The sequence below is a fragment of the Tachyglossus aculeatus genome, chromosome 7 (assembly GCF_015852505.1).
Source record: "Tachyglossus aculeatus isolate mTacAcu1 chromosome 7, mTacAcu1.pri, whole genome shotgun sequence".
NCBI lineage: Eukaryota > Metazoa > Chordata > Mammalia > Monotremata > Tachyglossidae > Tachyglossus > Tachyglossus aculeatus.
The window spans coordinates 521,307-545,004 of record NC_052072.1 but is presented as its reverse complement, the minus strand read 5'-3'; the positions used below and the strand labels follow the sequence as shown (position 1 = coordinate 545,004).

At 48.0% G+C, this 23,698-nt stretch overlaps 1 protein-coding gene across 1 annotated transcript in view; it reads left to right on the top strand.

The window, feature by feature from the left end:
- STAT4 (signal transducer and activator of transcription 4) overlaps positions 1-22,391 on the top strand; it is a 95,127-nt gene extending 72,736 nt beyond the window's left edge. Inside the window, exons 16-23 of the mRNA XM_038749048.1 lie at positions 354-489; positions 2,905-2,957; positions 7,250-7,344; positions 10,187-10,323; positions 13,796-13,987; positions 16,946-17,012; positions 19,316-19,424; positions 21,857-22,391. Coding sequence (XP_038604976.1) covers positions 354-489; positions 2,905-2,957; positions 7,250-7,344; positions 10,187-10,323; positions 13,796-13,987; positions 16,946-17,012; positions 19,316-19,424; positions 21,857-21,883 — 816 coding nt within the window. The 3' untranslated portion in view covers positions 21,884-22,391. The remainder of the gene's footprint in view (positions 1-353; positions 490-2,904; positions 2,958-7,249; positions 7,345-10,186; positions 10,324-13,795; positions 13,988-16,945; positions 17,013-19,315; positions 19,425-21,856) is intronic.
- The last annotated feature ends 1,307 nt before the right edge of the window (positions 22,392-23,698 follow it).

Below are 23,698 nucleotides of genomic sequence, written 5' to 3'. Positions count from 1 at the left end.
CTTACCTCCTTCCCTTCCCCACAGCACCTGTATAGATGTATATATGTTTGTACAGATTTATCACTCTATTTATTTATTTTACTTGTACCTATCTATTCTATTTATTTTATTTTGTTAGTACGTTTGGTTTTGTTCTCTGTCTCCCCCTTCTAGACTGTGAGCCCACTGTTGGGTAGGGATGTCTCTAGATGTTGCCAACTTGGACTTCCCAAGTGGTTAGTCCAGTGCTCTAAACACAGTAAGCGCTCAATAAATACGATTGATTGATTGATTGGCTAGTGGGGAGAGCGAGGAGGAGGAGGAGAGGCGGGGATTGGGGTGGCCCCCTGAACCTGTGCTTCTTTCCATGGCAGAATTTGGTGTTTTTCACGTCCCCGCCGGTGGCCCCCCTCAACCAGCTCCTGGAGGTGCTCAGCTGGCAGTTCTCCTCCTACGTGGGCCGAGGCCTCAACTCCGAACAACTCAACATGCTGGCCGAGAAGCTCACAGGTGACTCCCCCTTTGCCCCCCGTCGGACCCCCATCACCACCACCTCCGCCCAAGGGCAGAGATCGTGTCTGCCGGCTCAGTTGTTCCCCCCCAACCGCTCAGTCCAGTGCTCTATGTAATAATAATGATGGAATTTATTAAGCGCGCAAAGCACTGTTCTAAGCGCTGGGGAGGTTACAAGCTGATCAGGTTGACCCACGGGGGGCTCGCAGTCTTCATCCCCATTTTACAGATGAGGGAACTGAGGCTCACGGTGTGGAAGAATAATGATGGCATTTGTTAAGCGCTTACTATGTGCAAAGTACTGCAAGGTGATCAGGTTGCCTCACGTGGGGCTCACCGTCTTCACCCCCATTTTCCAGGTGAGGTCACTGAGGCCCAGAGAAGTGAAGTGACGTGCCCAAAGTCACACAGCTGACAATTGGCGGAGCCGGGATTTGAACCCATGACCTCTGGTTCGAAAGCCCGGTCTCTTTCCACTGAGCCACGCCGCTTCTCATCTCATAGTACGCAGACGCAGTGTGTTGTCCATTGTTGTTGGGCAGGGATTGTCTCTATTTGTTGCTGAACTGTACTTTCCAAGAGTTTAGTACAGTGCTCTGGACCCAATAAGCGCTCAATAAATACAACTGAATGAATGAATAGTGGATCAAGCCCAGGCCCGGGAGTCAGAAGGTCATGGGTTCTAATCCCAGCTCTACCACTCATCTGCTGGGTGACCTTGGGCAAGTCACTTCAGTTCTCTGGGCCTCAGTTTTACCTGCAAAATGGGGATTAAGAGAAGCAGCGTGGCTCAGAGGAAAGAGCCCGGGCTTTGGAGTCAAAGGTCAGGGGTTCAAATCCTTGCTCCACCAATTGTCAGCTGGGTGACTTTGGGCAAGTCACTGAACTTCTCTGGGCCTCAGTTACCTCATCTGTAAAATGGGGATTAGGACTGTGAGCCCCCCGTGGGACAACCTGATCACCTTGTAACCTCCCCGGCGCTTAGAACAGTGCTTGGCACATAGTAAGCGCTTAATAAATGCCATCGTCAAAGACTGGGAGCCCCATGTGGGACAGGGACTGTGTCCAACCCCACTTGCTTGTATCCGCCACAGTGTTTAGTACAGTGCCTGGCGCATGTAAGTGCTTAACAATGACACTATTATCACTTCACTTCTCTGGGCCTCGGTTACCTCATCTGTGAAATGGGGATTAAGACTTTGAGCGCTATGTGGGACAGGGACTGTGTCCTACACGATTTGCTTGTGTCCACCCCAGTGATTAGAACAGTGCCTGGCACATAGTAAGCGCTTAAGAAATGCAATTATTATTATTATTATTGTAGTCTGCGAGCTCCTTCAGGGCAGGGATCGTGTCTGCTAACTCTATTGAATTCCTCCAAGCACTCAGTCCAGTGTTCTGCACGTGGTACAGTAATAATAATAATAATAATGACATTTATTAAGCACTTACTATGTGCAAAGCACTGTTCTAAGCAGTGGGGAGGTTACAAGGTGATCAGGTTGTCCCAGGGGGGCTCACAGTCTTAATCCCCATTTTCCAGATGAGGTCACTGAGGCCCAGAGAAGTGACGTGACATGCCCAAAGTCACACAGCTGACGATTGGCGGAGCCGGGATTTGAACCCATGACCTCTGACTATTATGTGTTGCCGACTTGTACTTCCCAAGCACTTAGTCCAGTGCTCTGCACACAGTAAGCGCTCAATAAATACGATTGATTGATTGATTGATTGACTCCAAAGCCCGTGCCCTTTCCACTGAGCCACGCTGCTTCTCGCAGCAAGCCCCTTGAAGGCAGAGACCGTGGCTACTAAGTCTGTTAAGCGCTGAGGAGTTCAGTGCTTCACACACAGAAGACCGTATGCTCCTCAAGGGCAGGGATCACGCTTACTAACTCTCCAATCAATCATTCATATTTATTGAGCGCTTACTGTGTGCAGAGCACTGTACTAAGCGCTCGGAAAGTCCAAGTTGGCAACAAATAGAGACGGTCCCTACCCAACAGCGGGCTCACAGTCTAGAAGGGGGAGACAGACAACAAAACAAAACACTGGGAGCCCACTGTTGGGTAGGGACTGTCTCTATCATCATCAATCGTATTTATTGAGCGCTTACTATGTGCAGAGCACTGTACTAAGCACTTGGGAAGTACAAATTGGCAACATATAGAGACAGTCCCTACCCAACAGTGGGCTCACAGTCTCTATATGTTGCCAACCTGGACTTCCCAAGCGCTTAGTACACTGCTCTGCACACAGTAAGCGCTCAATAAATACGGTTGATGATGAAAACATATTAACAAACAAATTAACAAATCCACCTTCGGTCCCCCAGCTCTTTTGGGCCTCCGGAGGCTCCGGGAGGAGGGAATGATCCCGGGCGGCTTGAATCACGCATCTTCTCCTTTTCAGTGTCACAAGGCAGCTATGCTGATGGACAGCTCACCTGGGCCAGGTTCTGTAAGGTGAGGCCAGGAGGCCGGGGGGGGGGGTGGGGTGGGGGGAATCAATCAATCAATCGTATTTATTGAGCGCTTACTGTGTGCGGAGCACTGGACTAAGCGCTTGGGAAGTCCAAGTTGGCAACATAGAGAGACGGTCCCTACCCAACAGCGGGCTCACAGTCTAGAAGGGGGAGACAGACAACGAAACCAAACATACTAACAAAATAAATTAAATAGAATAGATATGCACAAGGAAAATAAATCAATAAATAGAGTAATAAATCCGTACAAACATATATACATGTATACAGGTGCTGTGGGGAAGGGAAGGAGGTAAGGCGGTGGGGGATGGAGAGGGGGAGGAGGGGGAGAGGAAGGAGGGAAGTACAGAGGCCGGAGTTGTGGGGGAAAGGGAGAGGCGGTGGGCAGCTCACCTGGGCCAATCAATCATATTTATTGAGCGCTTACTGTGTGCAGAGCACTGTACTAAGAGCTTAGGAAGTACAAGTTGGCAACATATAGAGACAGTCCCTACCCAACAGTGGGCTCACAGTCTAGAAGGGCCTGTAAGGTGAGGATGGAGGCCGAGGAGGGCCGGAGGCCGGAGAGGTGTGGAGGAACGGCATTATCCGTAGCCCAAAGGGTGGGCGAGGGTGCTGAGCGGGATGGGAGGTTTCAATCGATCGATCAATCAATCGATTGAAAAGCAGCATGGCTCAGAGGAAAGAGCCCGGGCTTTGGAGTCAGAAGTCATGGGTTCAAATTCTGGACCCCCACAACTGTCAGCTGTGTGGCTTTGGACAAGTCACTTCACGTCTCTGGGCCTCAGTTGCCTCATCTGTAAAATGGGGATGAAAACTGTGAGTCCCCCCAGGGACAACCTGATCACCTTGTAACTTCCCCAGCGCTTAGAACAGTGCTTTGCACATAGTAAGCATTTAACAAATGCCATCATTATTATTATTATTATTAATCAGTCAACTGTATTTACAGAGGGCTTACTGTGCACAGAGCACTGGAATAAGCGTTTGGGCGAATATACAGAGAAGCAGCGTGGCTAGAGAAGCAGTGTGGCTCCGTGGAAAGAGCACGGGCTTTGGAGTCAGAGGTCATGGGTTCAAATTCCGGCTCCGCCAACTGTCAGCTGTGTGACTTTGGGCAAGTCACTTCACTTCTCTGTGCCTCAAGTTCCCTCATCTGTAAAATGGGGATGAAGACTGTGAGCCCCCCGTGGGACCACCTAATCACCTTGTATCCTCCCCAGCGCTTAGAACAGGGCTTTGCACATAGTAAGCGCTTAACAACTACCATTATTGTTATTATTATTATTATTAATCAATCAACTGTATTTACGGAGGGCTTACTGTGCACAGAGCACTGGAATAAGCGTTTGGGAGAATATAATACTGTAAAGTTGGTAGACACATCCCCTGCAACCACAAGGAGTTGACGGTCTGGCGAGGGAGACAGATGTGTGCTCTGCACACAGTAAGCGCTCAATAAATACGATTGATGATGATGATGATGATGTCAATAGAAAGAAAGAAATTACAGTTAGGGCACCTAAGTGCTGTGGGGTTGGGCTGGGGCGGTGAATCCAGGGGGCAAATCCAAGGGTAAGGGTGACGCAGAAGGAGAGAGAGAAAGGGAAATGAGGGTTTTGTCGGGGAAGGCCTTGGTGGACTGTCAGTCTTGAAGGGAGAGGATATTCTAGTCCACAAAGTAGGACGAGGGCGAGATTTCGGCAGCGAGACCGAGGGACAAAGAGTAGGTTGGCGTTAGAGGAGCGAAATGTGCGGCCTGGGTTGGAGTAGGGGACCAGCACGGTGAGGTAGGAGGGGGCAGGATGACTGAACGCCTTCAAGCCGATGAGAAGGAGTTTCTGTCTGATGCAGAGGCGGACGGGCCACCATTGGAGGGTCTTGAGGAGTGGGGAGACGTGGACTTAACATTTTTCTAGAAAAATGATCCGGCAGCAGAGTGCACTATGGACTGGAGCGGGGAGAGACGGGAGGCAGGGAGGTCAGCGAGGAGGCTGATGCAGTCTTCAAGGTGGGCTAAGATAATAATAATAATAATAATAATGATGATGATGGCATTTATTAAGCGCTTACTATGCGCCAATTTGTACTTCCCAAGCGCTTAGTACAGTGCTCTGCACATAGTAAGCGCTCAATAAATACGATTGATGATGATGATGATGATGTACAAAGCACTGTTCTAAGCGCTGGGGAGGTTACAAGGTGATCAGGTGGCCCCACGGGGGGCTCACAGTCTTCATCCCCATTTTACAGATGAGGTAACTGATGCACGGGGAAGTGAAGTGACTTGTCCAAAGTCACCCAGCTGACAATTGGCAGAGCCATGACCTCTGACTCTAAAGCCCACGTTCTCTCCACTGAGCCATGCCGCGTCTCATAAGCACGGCTCGTGGCTCATCGCTAAGATGAGCGATTGAATCAATCAATCAATCAATATCAACCGTATTTATTGAGCGCTTACTGTGTGCAGAGCACTGTACTAAGCGCTTGGGAAGTCCAAGTTGGCGACATATAGAGACAGTCCCTACCCAACAGTGGGCTCACAGTCTAGAAGGGGGAGACAGAGAACGAAACCAAACATACTAACAAAATAAAATAAATAGAATAGATGGGTACAAGTAAAATAAATAAATAAATAAATAAAGTAATAAATATGTACAAACATATATACATATATACAGGATGGATCAATCAATCAATCAATTGTATTTATTGAGCGTTTACTGTGTGCAGAGCACTGTACTAAGCACTTGGGAAGTCCAAGCTGGCAACATCTAGAGACAGTCCCTACCCAACAGTGGGCTCACAGTCTAAAAGGGGGAGACAGAGAACGAAACCAAGCATACTAACAAAATAAAATAAATAGAATAGATATGTACAAGTAAAATAAACAGAGTAATAAATATGTACAAACATATATACAGGATGGATCAATCAATCAATCGTATTTATTGAGCGCTTACTGTGTGCAGAGCACTGTACTAAGCGCTTGGGAAGTCCAAGCTGGCAACATCTAGAGACAGTCCCTACCCAACAGTGGGCTCACAGTCTAAAAGTGGAGACAGAGAACGAAACCAAGCATACTAACAAAATAAAATAAATAGAATAGATATGCACAAGTAAAATAAATAGAGTAATAAATATGTACAAACATATATACAGGATGGATCAATCAATCAATCGTATTTATTGAGCGCTTACTGTGTGCAGAGCACCATCCTAAGCGCTTGGGAAGTCCAAGCTGGCAACACATAGAGACAGTCCCTACCCAACAGTGGGCTCACAGTCTAAAAGGGGGAGACAGAGAACGAAACCAAGCATACTAACAAAATAAAATAAATAGAATAGATATGTACAAGTAAAATAAATAAATAGAGTAACAAATATGTACAAACATATATACAGGATGGAAGTCCAACTGGCGACATATAGAGACAGTCCCTACCCAACAGTGGGCTCACAGTCTACAAGGGGGAGACAGAGAACGAAACCAAGCATACTAACAAAATAAAATAAATAGAATAGATATGCACAAGTAAAATAAATAAATAAATAGAGTAACAAATATGTACAAACATATATACAGGATGGAAGTCCAAGCTGGCGACATCTAGAGACAGTCCCTACCCAACAGTGGGCTCACAGTCTACAAGGGGGAGACAGAGAACGAAACCAAGCATACTAACAAAATAAAATAAATAGAATAGATATGTACAAGTAAAATAAATAAATAAATAGAGTAACAAATATGTACAAACATATACAGGATGGAAGTCCAAGCTGGCGACATCTAGAGACAGTCCCTACCCAACAGTGGGCTCACAGTCTACAAGGGGGAGACAGAGAACGAAACCAAGCATACTAACAAAATAAAATAAATAGAATAGATATGTACAAGTAAAATAAATAAATAAATAGAGTAATAAATATGTACAAGTAAAATAAATAGAGTAATAAATATGTACAAACATATATACAGGATGGAATCAGCTTGGATGGAGAGGGAAGGGTGAATTTTAGCCATGTGGCGAAGGTGGGACTGACGGGATTGGGTGACGGATTGACCGTGTGGGTTGAGGAGAGAAAGAGAGAGGGGCCTGCAGGTCTCGGGATGATGGTTGACCCTCCAGGCTGAGAGGGCCTCGGGCCCGGGTAGGGACTGTCTCTATGTGTTGCCAATTTGTACTTCCCAAGCGCTTAGTACAGGGCTCTGCACATAGTAAGCGCTCAATAAATGCGATTGATGATGATGATGATGATCTCTGTCGGCAGGACCACCTACCCGGAAAGCCCTTCACCTTCTGGGTTTGGCTGGAGGCCACCCTGGATCTCATCAAGAAGCACATCCTCCCCCTCTGGATCGACGGGTAAGGATGGGGGCCCTGTCTGGGGGCCGGGAGGGTCGGACGGACGGGGCGGTGGGGACTCGGGGGGTCGGTGGGTCCGTCCCCTGGGACGGTGGGCAGAATTTGACTTCGCGCTTGATATTCTGCTCTCCACGTTGGCACCGGGGAGAGGGTCTGGCACCCGGACTCCCGTCCCGGCTCGGCCCTGGCCTGTGCCGGGTGACCTTTTTCATTCGTTCAGTCATATTTATGGAGCTCTTACCGTGTGCAGAGCACTGTACTAAGCGCTTGGGAAGTACAAGTTGGCAACAGATAAAGTCAGTCCCTATCAATCAATCAATCGGATTTATTGAGCGCTTACGGCGTGCAAAGCACTGTACTAAGCGCTTGGGAAGTACAAGTTGGCAACGGATAGAGTCAGTCCCTATCAATCAATCGATTGGATTTATTGAGCGCTTACTGTGTGCAGAGCACTGTACTAAGCGCCTGGGAAGTCCAAGTTGGCAACAGATAGAGTCAGTCCCTATCAATCACTCAATCGATCAGATTTATTGAGCACTTACTGTGTGCAGAGCACTGTACTAAGCGCTTGGGAAGTCCAAGTTGGCAATGGATAGAGTCAGTCCCTATCAATCAACCAATCGATCGGATTTATTGAGCGCTTACTGTGTGCAGAGCACTGTACTAAGCGCTTGGGAAGTACAAGTTGGCAACGGATAGAGTCAGTCCCTCTCAATCAATCAATCGATCAGATTTATTGAGTGCTTACTGTGTGCAGAGCACTGTACTAAGCGCTTGGGAAGTCCAAGTTGGCAACGGATAGAGTCAGTCCCTATCAATCAATCAATCAATCGGATTTATTGAGCGCTTACTGGGTGCAGAGCACTGTACTAAGCGCCTGGGAAGTACAAGTTGGCAACAGATAAAGTCAGTCCCTCTCAATCAATCAATCGATCGGATTTATTGAGCACTAACTGTGTGCAGAGCACTGTACTAAGCGCCTGGGAAGTACAAGTTGGCAACAGATAGAGTCAGTCCCTACCCAACAACGGGCCCACAGTCTAGAAAGGGGAGACAGACAACAAAAGAAAACACGTGGACTGGTGTCAAGTCGACAGAACAAACAGAATTAAAGCTAGATGCACACATTAACAAAATAATAGAATATTAATATGTCCAAGTAAAATAGAGTAATAAATCTGTAGAAACATATATACAGGTGCTGTGGGGGTGGGGAAGGAGGTAGGGTGGGGGGATGGGGAGGAGGAGAGGAAAAAGGGGGCTCAGTCTGGGAAGGCCTCTTGGAGGAGGTGAGGTCGCAGTATGGACCTCAGCCGTGGCCATGGGCCACATGGGCTGCCCTGCCCTGGCTGAGCCAGTCGAGAAGGGGAAGACAGACAACAAAACAAAACATGTGGACAGGTGTCATCAGAATAAATAAAAATAAAGCTAGATGCACATCATTAACAAAATAAATAGAATAGTAAATATGTACAAGTAAAATAGAGTAATAAATCTGTACAAACATATATACAGGTGCTGTGGGGAGGGGAAGGAGGTAGGGCGGGGGGATGGGGACAACAAAACAAAACATGTGGACAGGTGTCATCAGAATAAATAAAAATAAAGCTAGATGCACATCATTAACAAAATAAATAGAATAGTAAATATGTCCCAGTAAAATAAATAGAGTCATAAATCTGTACAAACATATATACAGGTGCTGTGGGGAGGGGAAGGAGGTAGGACGGGGGGATGGGGACAACAAAACATGTGGACAGGTGTCAAGTCATCAGAATAAATAGAAATAAAGCCAGATGCACATCATTAACAAAATAAATAGAATATTAAATATGTCCCAGTAAAATAAATAGAGTCATAAATCTGTAGAAACATCTATACAGGTGCTGTGGGGAGGGGAAGGAGGTAGGGCGGGGGGATAGGGAGGAGGAGAGGAAAAAGGGGGATCAGTCTGGGAAGGCCTCTTGGAGGAGGTGAGGTCGCAGTATGGACCTCAGCCATGGCCATGGGCCACATGGGCCGCCCTGCCCTGGCTGAGCCAGTCGAGAAGGGGGAGACAGACAACAAAACTAAACATGTGGGCTGGTGTCAAGTCATCAGAATAAATAAAAATAAAGCTAGATGCACACATTAACAAAATAAATAGAATATTAATATGTCCAAGTAAAATAGAGTAATAAATCTGTAGAGACATATATACAGGTGCTGTGGGGAGGGGAAGGAGGTAGGGCGGGGGGATGGGGACAACAAAACAAAGCATGTGGACAGGTGTCAAGCCATCAGAATAAATAAAAATAAAGCTAGATGCACATCACTAACAAAATAAATAGAATATTAAATATGTCCCAGTAAAATAAATAGAGTCATAAATCTGTAGAAACATCTATACAGGTGCTGTGGGGAGGGGAAGAGGAAAAAGGGGGCTCGGCCTGGGAAGGCCTCTTGGAGGAGGTGAGGTCGCAGTATGGACCTTAGCCGTGGCCATGGGCCACATGGGCCGCCCTGCCCTGGCTGAGCCAGTCGAGAAGGGGGAGACAGACAACAGAACAAAACATGTGGACAGGTGTCATCAGAATAAATAAAAATAAAGCTAGATGCACATCATTAACAAAATAAATAGAATAGTAAATATGTACAAGTAAAATAGAGTAACAAATCTGTACAAACATATATACAGGTGCTGTGGGGAGGGGAAGGAGGTAGGGCGGTGGGGATGGGGAGGAGGAGAGGAAAAAGGGGGCTCAGCCTGGGAAGGCCTCTTGGAGGAGGTGAGGTCGCAGTATGTGGGCCACATGGGCCGCCCTGCCCTGTCTGAGCCGTGGGCCGTTCTTCCCGCCGGCAGGTACGTGATGGGGTTTGTGAGCAAGGAGAAGGAGCGGGCGCTGCTCAAGGATAAGCCGCCAGGCACCTTCCTGCTGCGCTTCAGCGAGAGCCACCTGGGTGGTGTCACCTTCACGTGGGTGGACCACGCCGAGAACGGTACAACCCCGCTGCCACGGACCGTGGGGGCTGCAGGGAGGGAACCGGGGGGCTGCGGTGGGGTCGGGACACCGGCCGGGCCTCAAGGGGGGACCGGAATGGGGAGCCGGATCAATCAGTCAATCAATCAATTGTATTTATTGAGCGCTTACTGTGTACAGAGCACTGGACTGAGCGCTTGGGAAGTCCAAGTTGGCAACATCTAGAGACGGTCCCTGTCCAACAGCGGGCTCACAGTCTAAAAGGGGGAGACAGAGAACAAAACCAAACATACTAACAAAATAAAATAAATAGAATAGATATGTACAAGTAAAATAGAGTAATAAATAGTACATACATATATACAGGTGCTGTGGGGAAGCGTTTAACAGATACCACAATTATTAAAACGATTATTAGGACATCCCCACAGACCACCACTCTTCCTACTTCCAAAGCCTTTTTAGAATCACATCCTCCACCAAGAGGTGCTATCCAATTAAGCCTTCATCTTCTCTTCCCCCTCCCTCTCATCATCATCATCATCATCAATCGTATTTATTGAGCGCTTACTGTGTGCAGAGCACTGTACTAAGCGCTTGGGAAGTACAAATTGGTGTCACTTCCGCACTTTGAACTTTACCCTTAATCGATTTTAATGGCCATCTCCCCCTCTAGACTGTAAACTCCCGGTGGACAGGGAACATGTCTACCGACTGTGTTGTAGCTTACTCTCCTAAGGGCTTAGGACAGTGCTCTGCCCCTCGTCCCCCTCTCCATCCCCCCATCTTACCTCCTTCCCTTCCCCACAGCATCTGTATATATGTATATATGTTTGTACATATTTATTACTCTATTTATTTATTTATTTTACTTGTACATATCTATTCTATTCATTTTATTTTGTTAGTATGTTTGGTTTTGTTCTCTGTCTCCCCCTTTTAGACTGTGAGCCCACTGTTGGGTAGGGACTGTCTCTATATGTTGCCAACTTGGACTTCCCAAGCGCTTAGTACAGTGCTCTGCACACAGTAAGCGCTCAATAAATACGATTGATGATGATGATGATGATGAGTGCTCTGCCCCTCATCCCCCTCTCCATGCCCCCATCTTACCTCCTTCCCTTCCCCACAGGATCTGTGTATATTTATATATGTTTGTACTTATTTATTTATTTTGCCTGTACATATCTATTCTATTTATTTTATTTTGTTAGTATGTTTGGTTTTGTTCTCTGTCTCCCCCTTTTAGACTGTGAGCCCACTGTTGGGTAGGGACTGTCTCTATATGTTGCCAACTTGGACTTCCCAAGCGCTTAGTCCAGTGCTCTGCACACAGTAAGCGCTCAATAAATACGATTGATTGATTGATTGATTGATGGCCTGGAGGCGAGGAGCGGGCAGACAGGACGGGGTGCAGGGGAGCCGGGCAGGCCGCAGCAAGAACCAGGTGGGCCAGAGGCAGAACCGGGTGACTGTGAGAAGCAGCATGGCCTCGAGGAGACGGCCCAAGCCCGGGAGTCAGGAGGACCTGGGTTCTAATCCTGGCTCCGCCACATGTCCGCTGGGTGACCTCGGGCAAGTCGCCTCATTTCTCTGGGCCTCAGTTCCCTCATCTGTAAAATGGGGAGGAAGGCTGTGAAGCCCACATGAGACAAGTTGGACTGTGTCCAACTTGATTAGCTTTTATCAATCAATCAATCAATCGTATTTATTGAGCGCTTACTGCGTGCAGAGCACTGTACTAAGCGCTTGGGAAGTCCAAGTTGGCAACATATAGAGACAGTCCCTACCCAACAGTGGGCTCACAGTCTAAAAGGGGGAGACAGAGAACAAAACCAAACATACTAACAAAATAAAATAAATAGAATAGATATGTACAAGTAAAATAAATAAATAAATAGAGTAATAAATATGTACAAACATATATACATATATACAGATGCTGTGGGGAAGGGAAGGAGGTAAGATGGGGGGATGGAGAGGGGGACGAGGGGCAGAGCACTGTACTAACGGTGGGCTCACAGTCTAAAAGGGGGAGACAGAGAACAAAACAAAACATACTAACAAAATAAAATAAATGGAATAGATATGCACAAGTAAAATAAATAAATAAATAGAGTAGTAGTCTATTATCTGCTCCAGTGCTTAGTAATAATAACAATGATGGCATTTGTTAAGCGCTTACTATGTGCAAAGCACTGTTCTAAGCGCTGGGGAGGATATAAGGTGATCAGGTTGTACCATGTGGGGCTCACAGTTTCCATCCCCATTCTACAGATGGGGAAACTGAGGCACAGAGAAGTGAAATGACTTGCCCAAAGTCTGGGCCTCAGTTCCCTCATCTGTAAAATAGGGAGGAAGGCTGTGAACCCCACATGAGACAAGTTGGACTGTGTCCAACCTGATTAGCTTTTATCAGCTCCAGTGCTTAGTAATAATAATAATGATGGCATTTGTTAAGCGCTTACTATGTGCAATGCACTGTTCTAAGCGCTGGGGAGGATACAAGGTGATCAGGTTGTCCCACGGGGGGCTCACAGTCTCCATCCCCATTCTACAGATGGGGGAACTGAGGCACGGAGAAGTGAAATGACTTGCCCAAAGTCTGGGCCTCAGTTCCCTCATCTGTAAAATGGGGAGGAAGGCTGTGAACCCCACGTGACAAAAGTTGGACTGTGTCCAACCTGATTAGCTTTTAACATCATCATCATCATCAATCGTATTTATTGAGCACTTACTGTGTGCAGAGCACTGTACTAAGCGCTTGGGAAGTACAAGTTGGCAACACATAGAGACAGTCCCTACCCAACAGTGGGCTTATCAGCTCCAGTGCTTAGTAATAATAATAATAATGATGGCATTTGTTAAGTGCTTACTATGTGCAAAGCACTGTTCTAAGCGCTGGGGAGGATACAAGGTGATCAGGTTATCCCACGTGGGGCTCACAGTCTCCATCCCCATCTTACAGATGGGGGAACTGAGGCCCAAAGAAGTGAAGTGACTGGCCCAAAGTCACACAGCTGACAAGTGGCGGAGCCGGGATTTGAACCCACAACCTCTGACTCCCAGTCCTGGACTCTTTCCACTGAGCCCCCTTTTAGACTCTGTCTCCCCCTTCTAGACTGTGAGCCCACTGTTGGGTAGGGACCGTCTCTATATGTTGCCAATTTGTACTTCCCAAGCGCTTAGTCCAGTGCTCTGCACACAGTAAGCGCTCAATAAATACGATTGATGATGATGATGACTGTCTCTATATGTTGCCAATTGGTACTTCCCAAGCGCTTAGTACAGTGCTCTGCACATAGCGCTCAATAAATACGATTGATGATGATGATGATGAGCCACGTTGCTTCTCTTATATTCTAAGAATACACTGTATTCTTATAGCGTCCTGTCCCAAGTGCTCAGTACAGCGCTCTGCACACAGTAAGCGCTCGATCAATATGATTGATTGATTGATTGATTGATAACCAATACTCTGCCCGCCGCAGGAGAGGTGAGGTTCCATTCAGTGGAGCCGTACAGTAAAGGCCGGCTGGCCGCCCTGCCCTTCGCCGACATCCTCCGCGACTATAAGGTCATCCTGGCCGAAAACATCTCCGAAAACCCGCTCAAGTATCTCTACCCGGACGTCCCCAAAGACAAGGCCTTCGGCAAGCACTACAGCAGCCAGCCGGATCGTGGTGGGACTTCGGGGGGCTGTTTGGGACCAGATGCCTGGGGGTCCGCGGCGGGAAGGGCCGGAGGAAGGTGGGGGAAGAAAGGAGACGCAGGAGGGAGGTTGGGGGCGTTGAGGAAGCAGCGGGAAGGACGACGACCCAGGGGGAGAGGGGAAGGAAAATGGGGAGCTGAACAGATCTAGTTTCTTCCCTCTGTCAATCAATCGTATTTATTGAGCACTTACTGTGTGCAGAGCACTGTACTGAGCGCTTGGGAAGTCCAAGTTGGCAACATCTAGAGACAGTCCCTACCCAACAGTGGGCTCAATCAATCAATCGTATTTATTGAGCACTCACTGTGTGCAGAGCACCGTACTAAGCGTTTGGGAATCAATCGTATTTAGTGAGCGCTTACTGTGTGCAGAGCACTGTACTGAGCGCTTGGGAAGTCCAAGTTGGCAACATCTAGAGACAGTCCCTACCCACCAGTGGGCTCACAGTCTTAAAGGGGGAGACAGAGAACAAAACCGAACGTACTAACAAAATAAAATAAATAGAATAAATAGCGCTGTGTCCATTCTAGGCTGTGAGCCCACTGTTGGGTAGGGACCGTCTCGATCTGTTGCCAACTTGGACTTCCCAAGCGCTTAGTACAGTGCTCTGCCCACAGTAAGCGCTCAATAAATATGATTGATTGATTGATTTGCTCCTCTGCCCCTCTGTGCTCTGTCCATCTTCTCCTCAGTCCCCTCTGTCCTCGTGGCTCAGGGGAAAGTACAGTGCTCTGCACATAGTAAGCGCTCAATAAATACGATTGATGATGATGATGATGAGCCACGTTGCTTCTCTTATATTCTAAGAATACACTATATTCTTATAGCGTCCTGTCCCAAGTGCTCAGTACAGCGTGGGCTTGGGGGGCAGAGGTTGTGGGTTCTAATCCCGACTCAGCCACTTCATTCAGTTGTGTTTATTGAGCGCTTACTGCGTGCAGAGCACTGGACTAAGCGCTCGGGAAGTCCAAGTCGGCAACATCTAGAGACGGTCCCTACCCAACAGCGGGCTCACGGTCTAGAAGGGGGAGACGGACAGCAGAACAAAACAGGTGGACAGTGTCACAACCGTTAGAATAAATAGAATTGTAGCTACGATATCGTCATCATCAATCGTATTTATTGAGCGCTTACTGTGTGCAGAGCACTGTACTAAGCGCTTCGGAAGTCCAAGTTGACAACATATAGAGACAGTCCCTACCCAACAGTGGACTCACAGTCTAAAAGCTGTGATATAGCTATGATATATGATATAGCTGTGATATCATTAATAAAAGAGAGTAGTAAATACTCCATCATTAATAAAATAGAGTAGTAAATATGTACAAGTAAAATAAATAGAGTAATAAATCTGTACAAATATATACAAGTGCTGTGGGAATGGGAAGGAGGTTGGTGGGGGGCGATGGGGAGGGGAGGAGGAGAGGAGAAAGGGGGCTTCCAGACTCAGTCCCGGGCCGCAGCTCCGGGAAAAGCGCTTTGGGCAGGTCACTTCACTTCTCTGAGCCTCAGTTACCTCATCTGTAAAATGGGGATTAAGACTGAGCCCCATGTAGGACAACCTAATCACCTTGTATCCCCCCTAGCGCTTAGAACAGCGCTTTGCAATCAATCAATCAATCAATTGTATTTATTGAGCACTTACTGTGTGCAGAGCACTGTACTAAGCGCTTGGGAAGTCCAAGTTGGCAACATATAGAGATGGTCCCTACCCAACAGCGGGCTCACAGTCTAGAAGGGGGAGACAGAGAACAAAACCAAACATACTAACAAAATAAAATAAATAGAATAGATATATACAAGATAGAGTAATAAATATGTACAAACATATATACAGGTGCTGTGGGGAAGGGAAGGAGGTAAGATGGGGGGATGGAGAGGGGGACGAGGGGGAGAGGAAGGAAGGGGCTCAGTGTGGGAAGGCCTCCTGGAGGAGGTGAGCTCTCAGTAGGGCCTTGAAGGGAGGAAGAGAGCTAGCTTGGCGGATGGGACATTGGGACATAGTAAGTGCTTAACAAATGCCATCATTATTATTATTATTATTATTATTATTATTATTATCCTCTCCTCTGTCCTCTGTCCATCTGCCCCTCTGTGATCCATCCATCCACCTGCCCCGGTGTAGTGGTTAGAGCAGAGGCCCAGGAGTCCGAAGGTCACGGGCTCTAATTTTGGCTCCGCCACGTGTCTGCTTTGTGACCTTGGGCCAGTCACTTCAATCAATCAATCAATCAATCAATCGTATTTATTGAGCGCTTACTATGTGCAGAGCACTGTACTAAGCGCTTGGGAAGTACAAATTGGCATCACATAGAGACAGTCCCTACCCAACAGTGGGCTCACAGTCTAAAAGGGGGAGACAGAGAACAGAACCAAACATACCAACAAAATAAAATAAGTAGGATAGAAATGTACAAGTAAAATAAATAAATAAATAGAGTAATAAATATGTACAACCATATATACATATATACAGGTGCTGTGGGGAAGGGAAGGAGGTAAGATGGGGGGATGGAGAGGGGGACGAGGGGGAGAGGAAAGAAGGGGCTTTCCTTCACTTCACTTCTCTGGGCCTCAGTTCCCTCATCTGCAAAATGGGGCTGAGGACTGAGAGCCCCGCGCGGGACTGCGTCCAACTCATTCATTCATTCCATCGTCTTTATTGAGCGCTTACCGTTTGCAGAGCTTGGAAAGCACAACACGATTTGCTTGTATCCACCCCAGCGCTTAGTGCAGTGCCTGCACGTAGTAAGCGCTCAACAAACACCATCATTATTATCTGCCCCTCTGTCCCCGCCATCTGATTGTTTAGATTTGGGGTTTTCTGCTTCCTTCTCATTATTATCTGCCCCTCTGTCCCCGCCATCTGATCGTTTAGACTTGGGGTTTTCTGCTTCCTTCTCTGAGAAACGACTTCTTTATTTTTCAGCTTCGAGACCCACAGAAAGGGGAGACAAAGGTTACGTCCCTTCCGTGTTCATCCCAATCTCAACCATGTGCGTAAATCCCACTGGACCCTGACAACGGAGGGGAGAGCCGGGAATGGTGGGATGGTCCGGGCTGGGTCACCGGGGGAGTCAGGGATGGAGAGGGGAGGGTCTGGGGGTGGGATGACCCATATTGGGTCACTGGGATGACCCATATATATATTTTTTAATGGCATTTATTAAGCGCTGACTATGTGCAGAGCACTGTTCTAAGCGCTGAGGAGGTTACAAGGTGATTAGGTTGTCCCAAGGGGGCTCACAGTCTTCATCCCCATTTCACAGATGAGGGAACTGAGGCCCAGAGAAGTTAACTGGCTTGCCCAAAGTCACACAGCTGACAAGTGGCGGAGCTGGGATTTGAACCCATGACCTCTGACTCCAAAGTCCGGGCTCTTTCCATTGAGCCACGCTGCTTCTCATATTGGGTCATTGGGTCCCCCCATCTTTCCTCCTTCCCTTCCCCACAGCGCCTGTATATATGTATATATGTTTGTACATATTTATTACTCTATTTTTATTTTACTTGTACATATCTACTCTATTTTATTTTGTAGTATGTTCGGTTTTGTCTCCCCCTTTTAGACTGTGAGCCCACTGTTGGGTAGGGACGGTCTCTATACGTTGCCAATTTGTACTTCCCAAGCGCTTAGTACAGTGCTCTGCACACAGTAAGCGCTCAATAAATACGATTGATGATGATGATGATGGAAAGAGGCAGGGGGCCTGGATGGCCATCTGTAGCCATGAGGGTGGGCGCCCAAAACAGCAACCAGCTGCTCTGCGGCAAATAGTGCTGGACTTGGCATCTCTCGGGACGGGAACGATTGAAGCGGGGAGATGCCGAGAAGCAGCGTGGCTCAGTGGGAAGAGCCCGGGTTTGGGAGTCAGAGGACGTGGGTTCTAATCCCGCCTCTCCCACCTGACTTCTGTGTGACCTAGATCCAGCCACTTCACTTCTCTGTGCCTCAGTTCCCTCCATCTGGAAAATGGGGGTGAAGACTGAGAGCCCCGCGTGGGACAACCTGATTCCCTCGTATCTACCAGCGCTTGGCACATTGTAAGCGCTTAACAAATAATAATGGTGGCATTCGTTAAGCGCTTACTATGTGCCAAGCACTGTTCTAAGCGCTGGGCGAGGCGCGAGGTGATCAGGTTGTCCCACGTGGGGCTCACAGTCTTCAGCCCCGTTTTCCAGATGAGGGAACTGAGGCCCAGAGAATAATAATAATAATAATGGTATTTGTTAAGCGCTTACTGGCTCATTGGTAAGAGGACGGGCTTTGGAGTCAGAGGTCAGGGGTTCAGATTCCGACTCCGCCAATTGTCAGCTGTGTGACTTAGGGCAAGTCACTTCACTTCTCTGTGCCTCAGTTCCCTCATCTGTAAAATGGGGAGTAAGACTGTGAGCCCCCTGTTGGACAACCGGATCACCTTGTAACCTCCCCAGCACTTAGAACAATAGTAAGCGCTTAATAAATGCCATCATTATTATTATTATTATTATCAATCAATCAATCGTATTTATTGAGCGCTTACTGTGTGCAGAGCACTTTACTAAGCGCTTGGGAAGTACAAATTGGCAACATATAGAGACAGTCCCTACCCAACAGTGGGCTCACAGTCTAGAAGGGGGAGACAGAGAAGGAGGGGGAGACAGAGCACTGTTCTAAGCGCTGGGGTAGATACAGGGTAATCAGGGTGTCCCCTGTGGGGCTCGCGCTTTTAATCCCCATTTTACAGATGAGGGAACTGAGGCACAGAGAAGTTAAGCGTGGGAAGCAGCGTGGCTCAGTGGCTTGGGAGTCAGAGGTCATGGGTTCTAATCCCGGCCCCGCCACTTGTCAGCTGTGTGACTTCGGGCAAGCCACTTCACTTCTCTGAGCCTCAGTCCCCTCATCTGTAAAATGGGGATGAAGGCTCTGAGCCCCACATGGGACAACCTGATCACCTTGTATCCCCCCAGTGCCTAGAACAGTGCTTTGCACATAGTAAGCGCTTAACAAATGCCATCATCATCATCATTATTATTATTATTAAGTGACTTGCCCAAGGTCACACAGCAGACAAGTGGCGGAGCTGGGATTAGAACCCAGGGCCTCTGACTCTCAAGCCCAGGCTCTTGCCACTGAGCCACGCTGCTTCTCCGACACCATCGTCATGAGGACGATGATGATGTTGGGCCGGAGGGCTGTGGGGACGAGGACGGGGGCCCTGTCCGGTGGGAGCCCGAGCGAGCAATGGGTAGGCCGGACGGAGGGGAGGCATCCCGGCCCAGCCGCCGCCTCCTCGACGCCCCCCGGGATTTCTTCCAGCCGGAGCGACTGCCCCGAGCCGCAGTCTCCGGCCGACCTGCTGCCCATGTCCCCGAGCGTCTACGCCGCCCTCACGGAGCACCTCAGCCCCGCCACCATCCAGAGCGCGGTAAGGACTGGCCACCCGGCCTACTCACGACGGGCCTGCGTCCGTGCCTCATAATAATAATAATGATGGTATTTGTTAAGCGCTTACTATGTGCCAGGCCCTGTTCATTCATTCATTCAATCGTTAGTAGACATGTTTTTTTATAATGACATTTATTAAGCGCTTACTATGTGCAAAGCACTGTTCTAAGCGCTGCGGGGGGGGGGGGGATACAAGGTGATCAGGTTGTCCCACATGGGGCTCACAGTCTTCATCCCCATTTTCCAGATGAGGTAACTGAGGCCCAGAGAAGTTAGGTGACTTGCCCAAAGTTCCCTGCCCACAAGGAGAGTACAGTCTAGAGAAGTAGACTGTACTGAGAGTACTTCCCAGACTGAGCCCCCTCTTTCCTCTCCCCCGCGTCCCCCTCTCCATCCCCCCATCTTACCTCCTTCCCTTCCCCACAGCACCTGTATATATGTATATATGTTTTTACAGATTTATTACTCTATTTATTTATTTTACTTGTACATATCTATTCTATTTATTTTATTTTGTTAGTATGTTTGGTTTTGTTCTCTGTCTCCCCCTTTTAGACTGTGAGCCCACTGTTGGGTAAGGACTGCCAAATTCGCTCTCTTCCTCCCTTCAAGGCTCTACTGAGAGCTCACCTCCTCCAGGAGGCCTTCCCACACTCAGCCCCTTCCTTCCTCTCCCCCTCGTCCCCCTCTCCATCCCCCCATCTTACCTCCTTCCCTTCCCCACAGCACCTGTATATATGTATATATGTTTGTACAGTTTTATTACTCTATTTATTTATTTATTTTACTTGTAGATATCTATTCTATTTATTTTATTTTGTTAGTACGTTTGGTTTTGTTCTCTGTCTCCCCCTTTTAGACTGTGAGCCCACTGTTGGGTAGGAACTGTCTCTATATGTTGCCAACTTGGACTTCCCAAGCGCTTAGTACAGTGCTCTGCACACAGTAAGCGCTCAATAAATACGATTGATTGATTCATTCAATCGTTAGTAGACATGTTGCCTGCCCACAAGGAGAGTACAGTCTAGAGAAGTAGACTGTACTGAGAGTACTTCCCAGACTGAGCCCTCTCCTTCCTCTCCCCCTCCTTCCCCCTCCATCCCCCCGCCTTACCTCCTTCCCCTCCCCACAGCACCTATATATATGTATATATGTTTGTACCTATTTATTACTCTATTTATTTGTACATATTTATTCAATTTATTTTATTTTGTTAATATGTTTGGTTTTGTTCTCTGCCTCCCCCTTCTAGACTGTGAGCCCACTGTTGGGTAGGGACCGTCTCTAGATGTTGCCAACTTGTACTTCCCAAGCGCTTAGTAAAGTGCTCTGCACACAGTAAGCGTTCAATAAATACGATTGAATGAATGAATGAATAAATACGATTGAATGATTGAGTGAATGATTGCATGAATGAATGAATGAATGAATGAAGTGAAGAGACTTGCCCAAAGTGACACAGAAGAGCTGGGAATAGAACCCAGATCCCCCAACACCCAGGCCTGGGCTCTTTCCACTAGGCCAAGACGGGGTTTCCAGCCCCGCTTCCTGGCCCTCACGGGCCTGCTGAACGATATCCATTTACGGGAAGGGAAGGCCAAGGGTTTAATGCTGATAATAATAAAAAATAATAATAATAATGGCATTTGTTAAGTGCTGACTATGTGCCAAGCGCTGTTCTAAGCACTGGGGGGATACAAGGTAATCAGGTTGTCCCACATGCAGCTCACAGTCTTAATCCCCATTTCACAGATGAGGTAAGTGAGGCCCGGAGAAGTTAAGTGACTCGCCCAAAGTCACTTCTAGACTGTGAGCCCTCTGTTGGGTCCATATGTTGCCAACTTGTACTTCCCAAGTGCTTAGCACAGCGCTCTGCACACAGTAAGCGCTCGATAAGTACGATTGAATGAAAGTGGCGGAGCCGGGATTAGAACCCATGACCTCGGACTCGCCAGCCCGGGCTCTCTCCACTGAGCCCCGCTGCTTCTCTTCCCTTCAAGGCCCTGCTGAGAGCTCACCTCCTCCAGGAGGCCTTCCCAGACTGAGCCCCTACTTTCCTCTCCCCCTCATCCCCCTCTCCATCCCCCCATCTTACCTCCTTCCCTTCCCCACAGCACCTATATAGATGTATATATGGTTGTACATATTTATTACTCTATTTATTTATTTATTTATTTTACTTGTACATTTCTATCCTACTTATTTTATTTTGTTGGTATGTTTGGTTCTGTTCTCTGTCTCCCCCTTTTAGACTGTGAGCCCACTGTTGGGTAGGGACTGTCTCTATGTGATGCCAATTTGTACTTCCCAAGCACTTAGTACAGTGCTCTGCACATAGTAAGCGCTCAATAAATACGATTGATTGATTGATTGATTCTCTGATCCCCGGCCTTGTCCGTTCTCCGTTCCCAGATGGGCTCCCCGTATTCCGCCGACTGAATGCCGCGCCCCAAGGCCCCGGCCGGAGAAGATGGCAGCGCCCGTGTGACCCGGCGCATCGAGGGGGTGCCGGCCTCCGGCCGCCTGGACCAGACCGGACAGGGACTGGACCGTCCCCCCTCACTCGCTTCCCATTTTCCTGGCCAACTGCCCCTTCCCTGAGTTCCCTGCAGCGGGGCTCCGATCGGCCCATCCGGAAAGTTGCCGCTGCTTTCCTGCCTTTCTCCGGTCCTCCGGGCTCTGACTCCATTCCTTTGGGATCGGGATCCCGGCTGGCCCAGAAGGGGCCCACGGGTCCCCCCAACCCCAATTAGCCGCCAAATCCGGGAAGCGGCATCGCCCGCTGCCAATTCCCCCCGCGCCATTCCCGGGAGAGCCTTGGGCCCAAGCACAGACTCCTGAACCAAGGGATGGGCCGTCCAACAATCCACGCTACCCACCGAGCGCTTACTTTTAGACTGTGAGCCCACTGTTGGGTAGGGACCGTCTCTATATGTTGCCAACTTGTACTTCCCAAGCGCTTAGTACAGTGCTCTGCACACAGTAAGCGCTCAATAAATACGGTTGATTGATTGATTACTGCGTGCACGGCACTGTACTGAGCGCTTGGGAGTCTTCACACACAGTCTTCTAGACTGTGAGCCCACTGTTGGGTAGGGGCCGTCGTTATATGTTGCCAACTTGGACTTCCCAAGCGCTTAGTACAGTGCTCTGCACACAGTAAGCGCTCAATAAATACGATTGATTGATTGGGAGATGACGATGCAGCGGATCCCTGCCCTTAAGGAGCTTACAGCCTAACGGGAGACGAATGATGGTAAACTAAATTATGGATAAGAGGAGCAACTGACAACAGGATATGAACAAAAGAGGTTGTGGGGCTGGGGCAAAATGTACAATTAATAATGATAATAATAATGACGTTGGTTAAGCACTTACTATCTATCAATCCATCAATCAATCAATCAATTGTATTGAGCGCTTACTGTGTGCAGAGCACTGTACTAAGCGCTTGGGAAGTACAAGTTGGCAACATATAGAGACAGTCCCTACCCAACAGTGGGCTCCAAGTCTAGAAGGGGGAAACAGAGAACAAAACAAAATATATTAACAAAATAAAATTAATAGAATAGATATGTACAAGTAAAATAAATAAATAAATCAAGTAATAAATACGTACAAACATATAGACATATATACAGGTGCTGTGGGGAAGGGAAGGAGGTAAGGCACTTACTATGTGCCAAGCGCTGGGAGAAGCAGCGTGGCTCAGCGGAAAGAGCCCGGGTTTGGGAGTCAGAGGTCGTGGGTTCTAGTTCCGGCTCCGTCACTCATCAGCTGTGTGACTTTGGGCAGGTCACTTCACTTCTCTGGGCCTCAGTTACCTCATCTGTAAAATGGGGATGAAGACTGAGCCCCAAGTGGGACAACTCAATTACCTTGTATCTCCCCCAGCGCTTAGAACAGTGCTCGGCACATAGTAAGCGCTTAACAAATGCCATTATTATTATTATACAGGGTGATCAGGTTGTCCCACGCGGGGCTCACAGTCTTCATCCCCATTTTCCAGATGAGGTAACTGGGGCCCAGAGCAGTGTTGCCAACTTGTACTTCCCAAGCGCTTAGTACAGTGCTCTGCACACAGTAAGCGCTCAAATACGATCGATTGATTGATGTCACACAGCTGACAATTTTCAACCCCTGACCTCTGACTCAAGTGCTTAGTACAGTGCTCTGCACACAGTAAGCGCTCAATAAATACGACTGATGATGACTCCAAAGCCTGGAATTCCCACGAGGTCCTCGGCTCGGGTT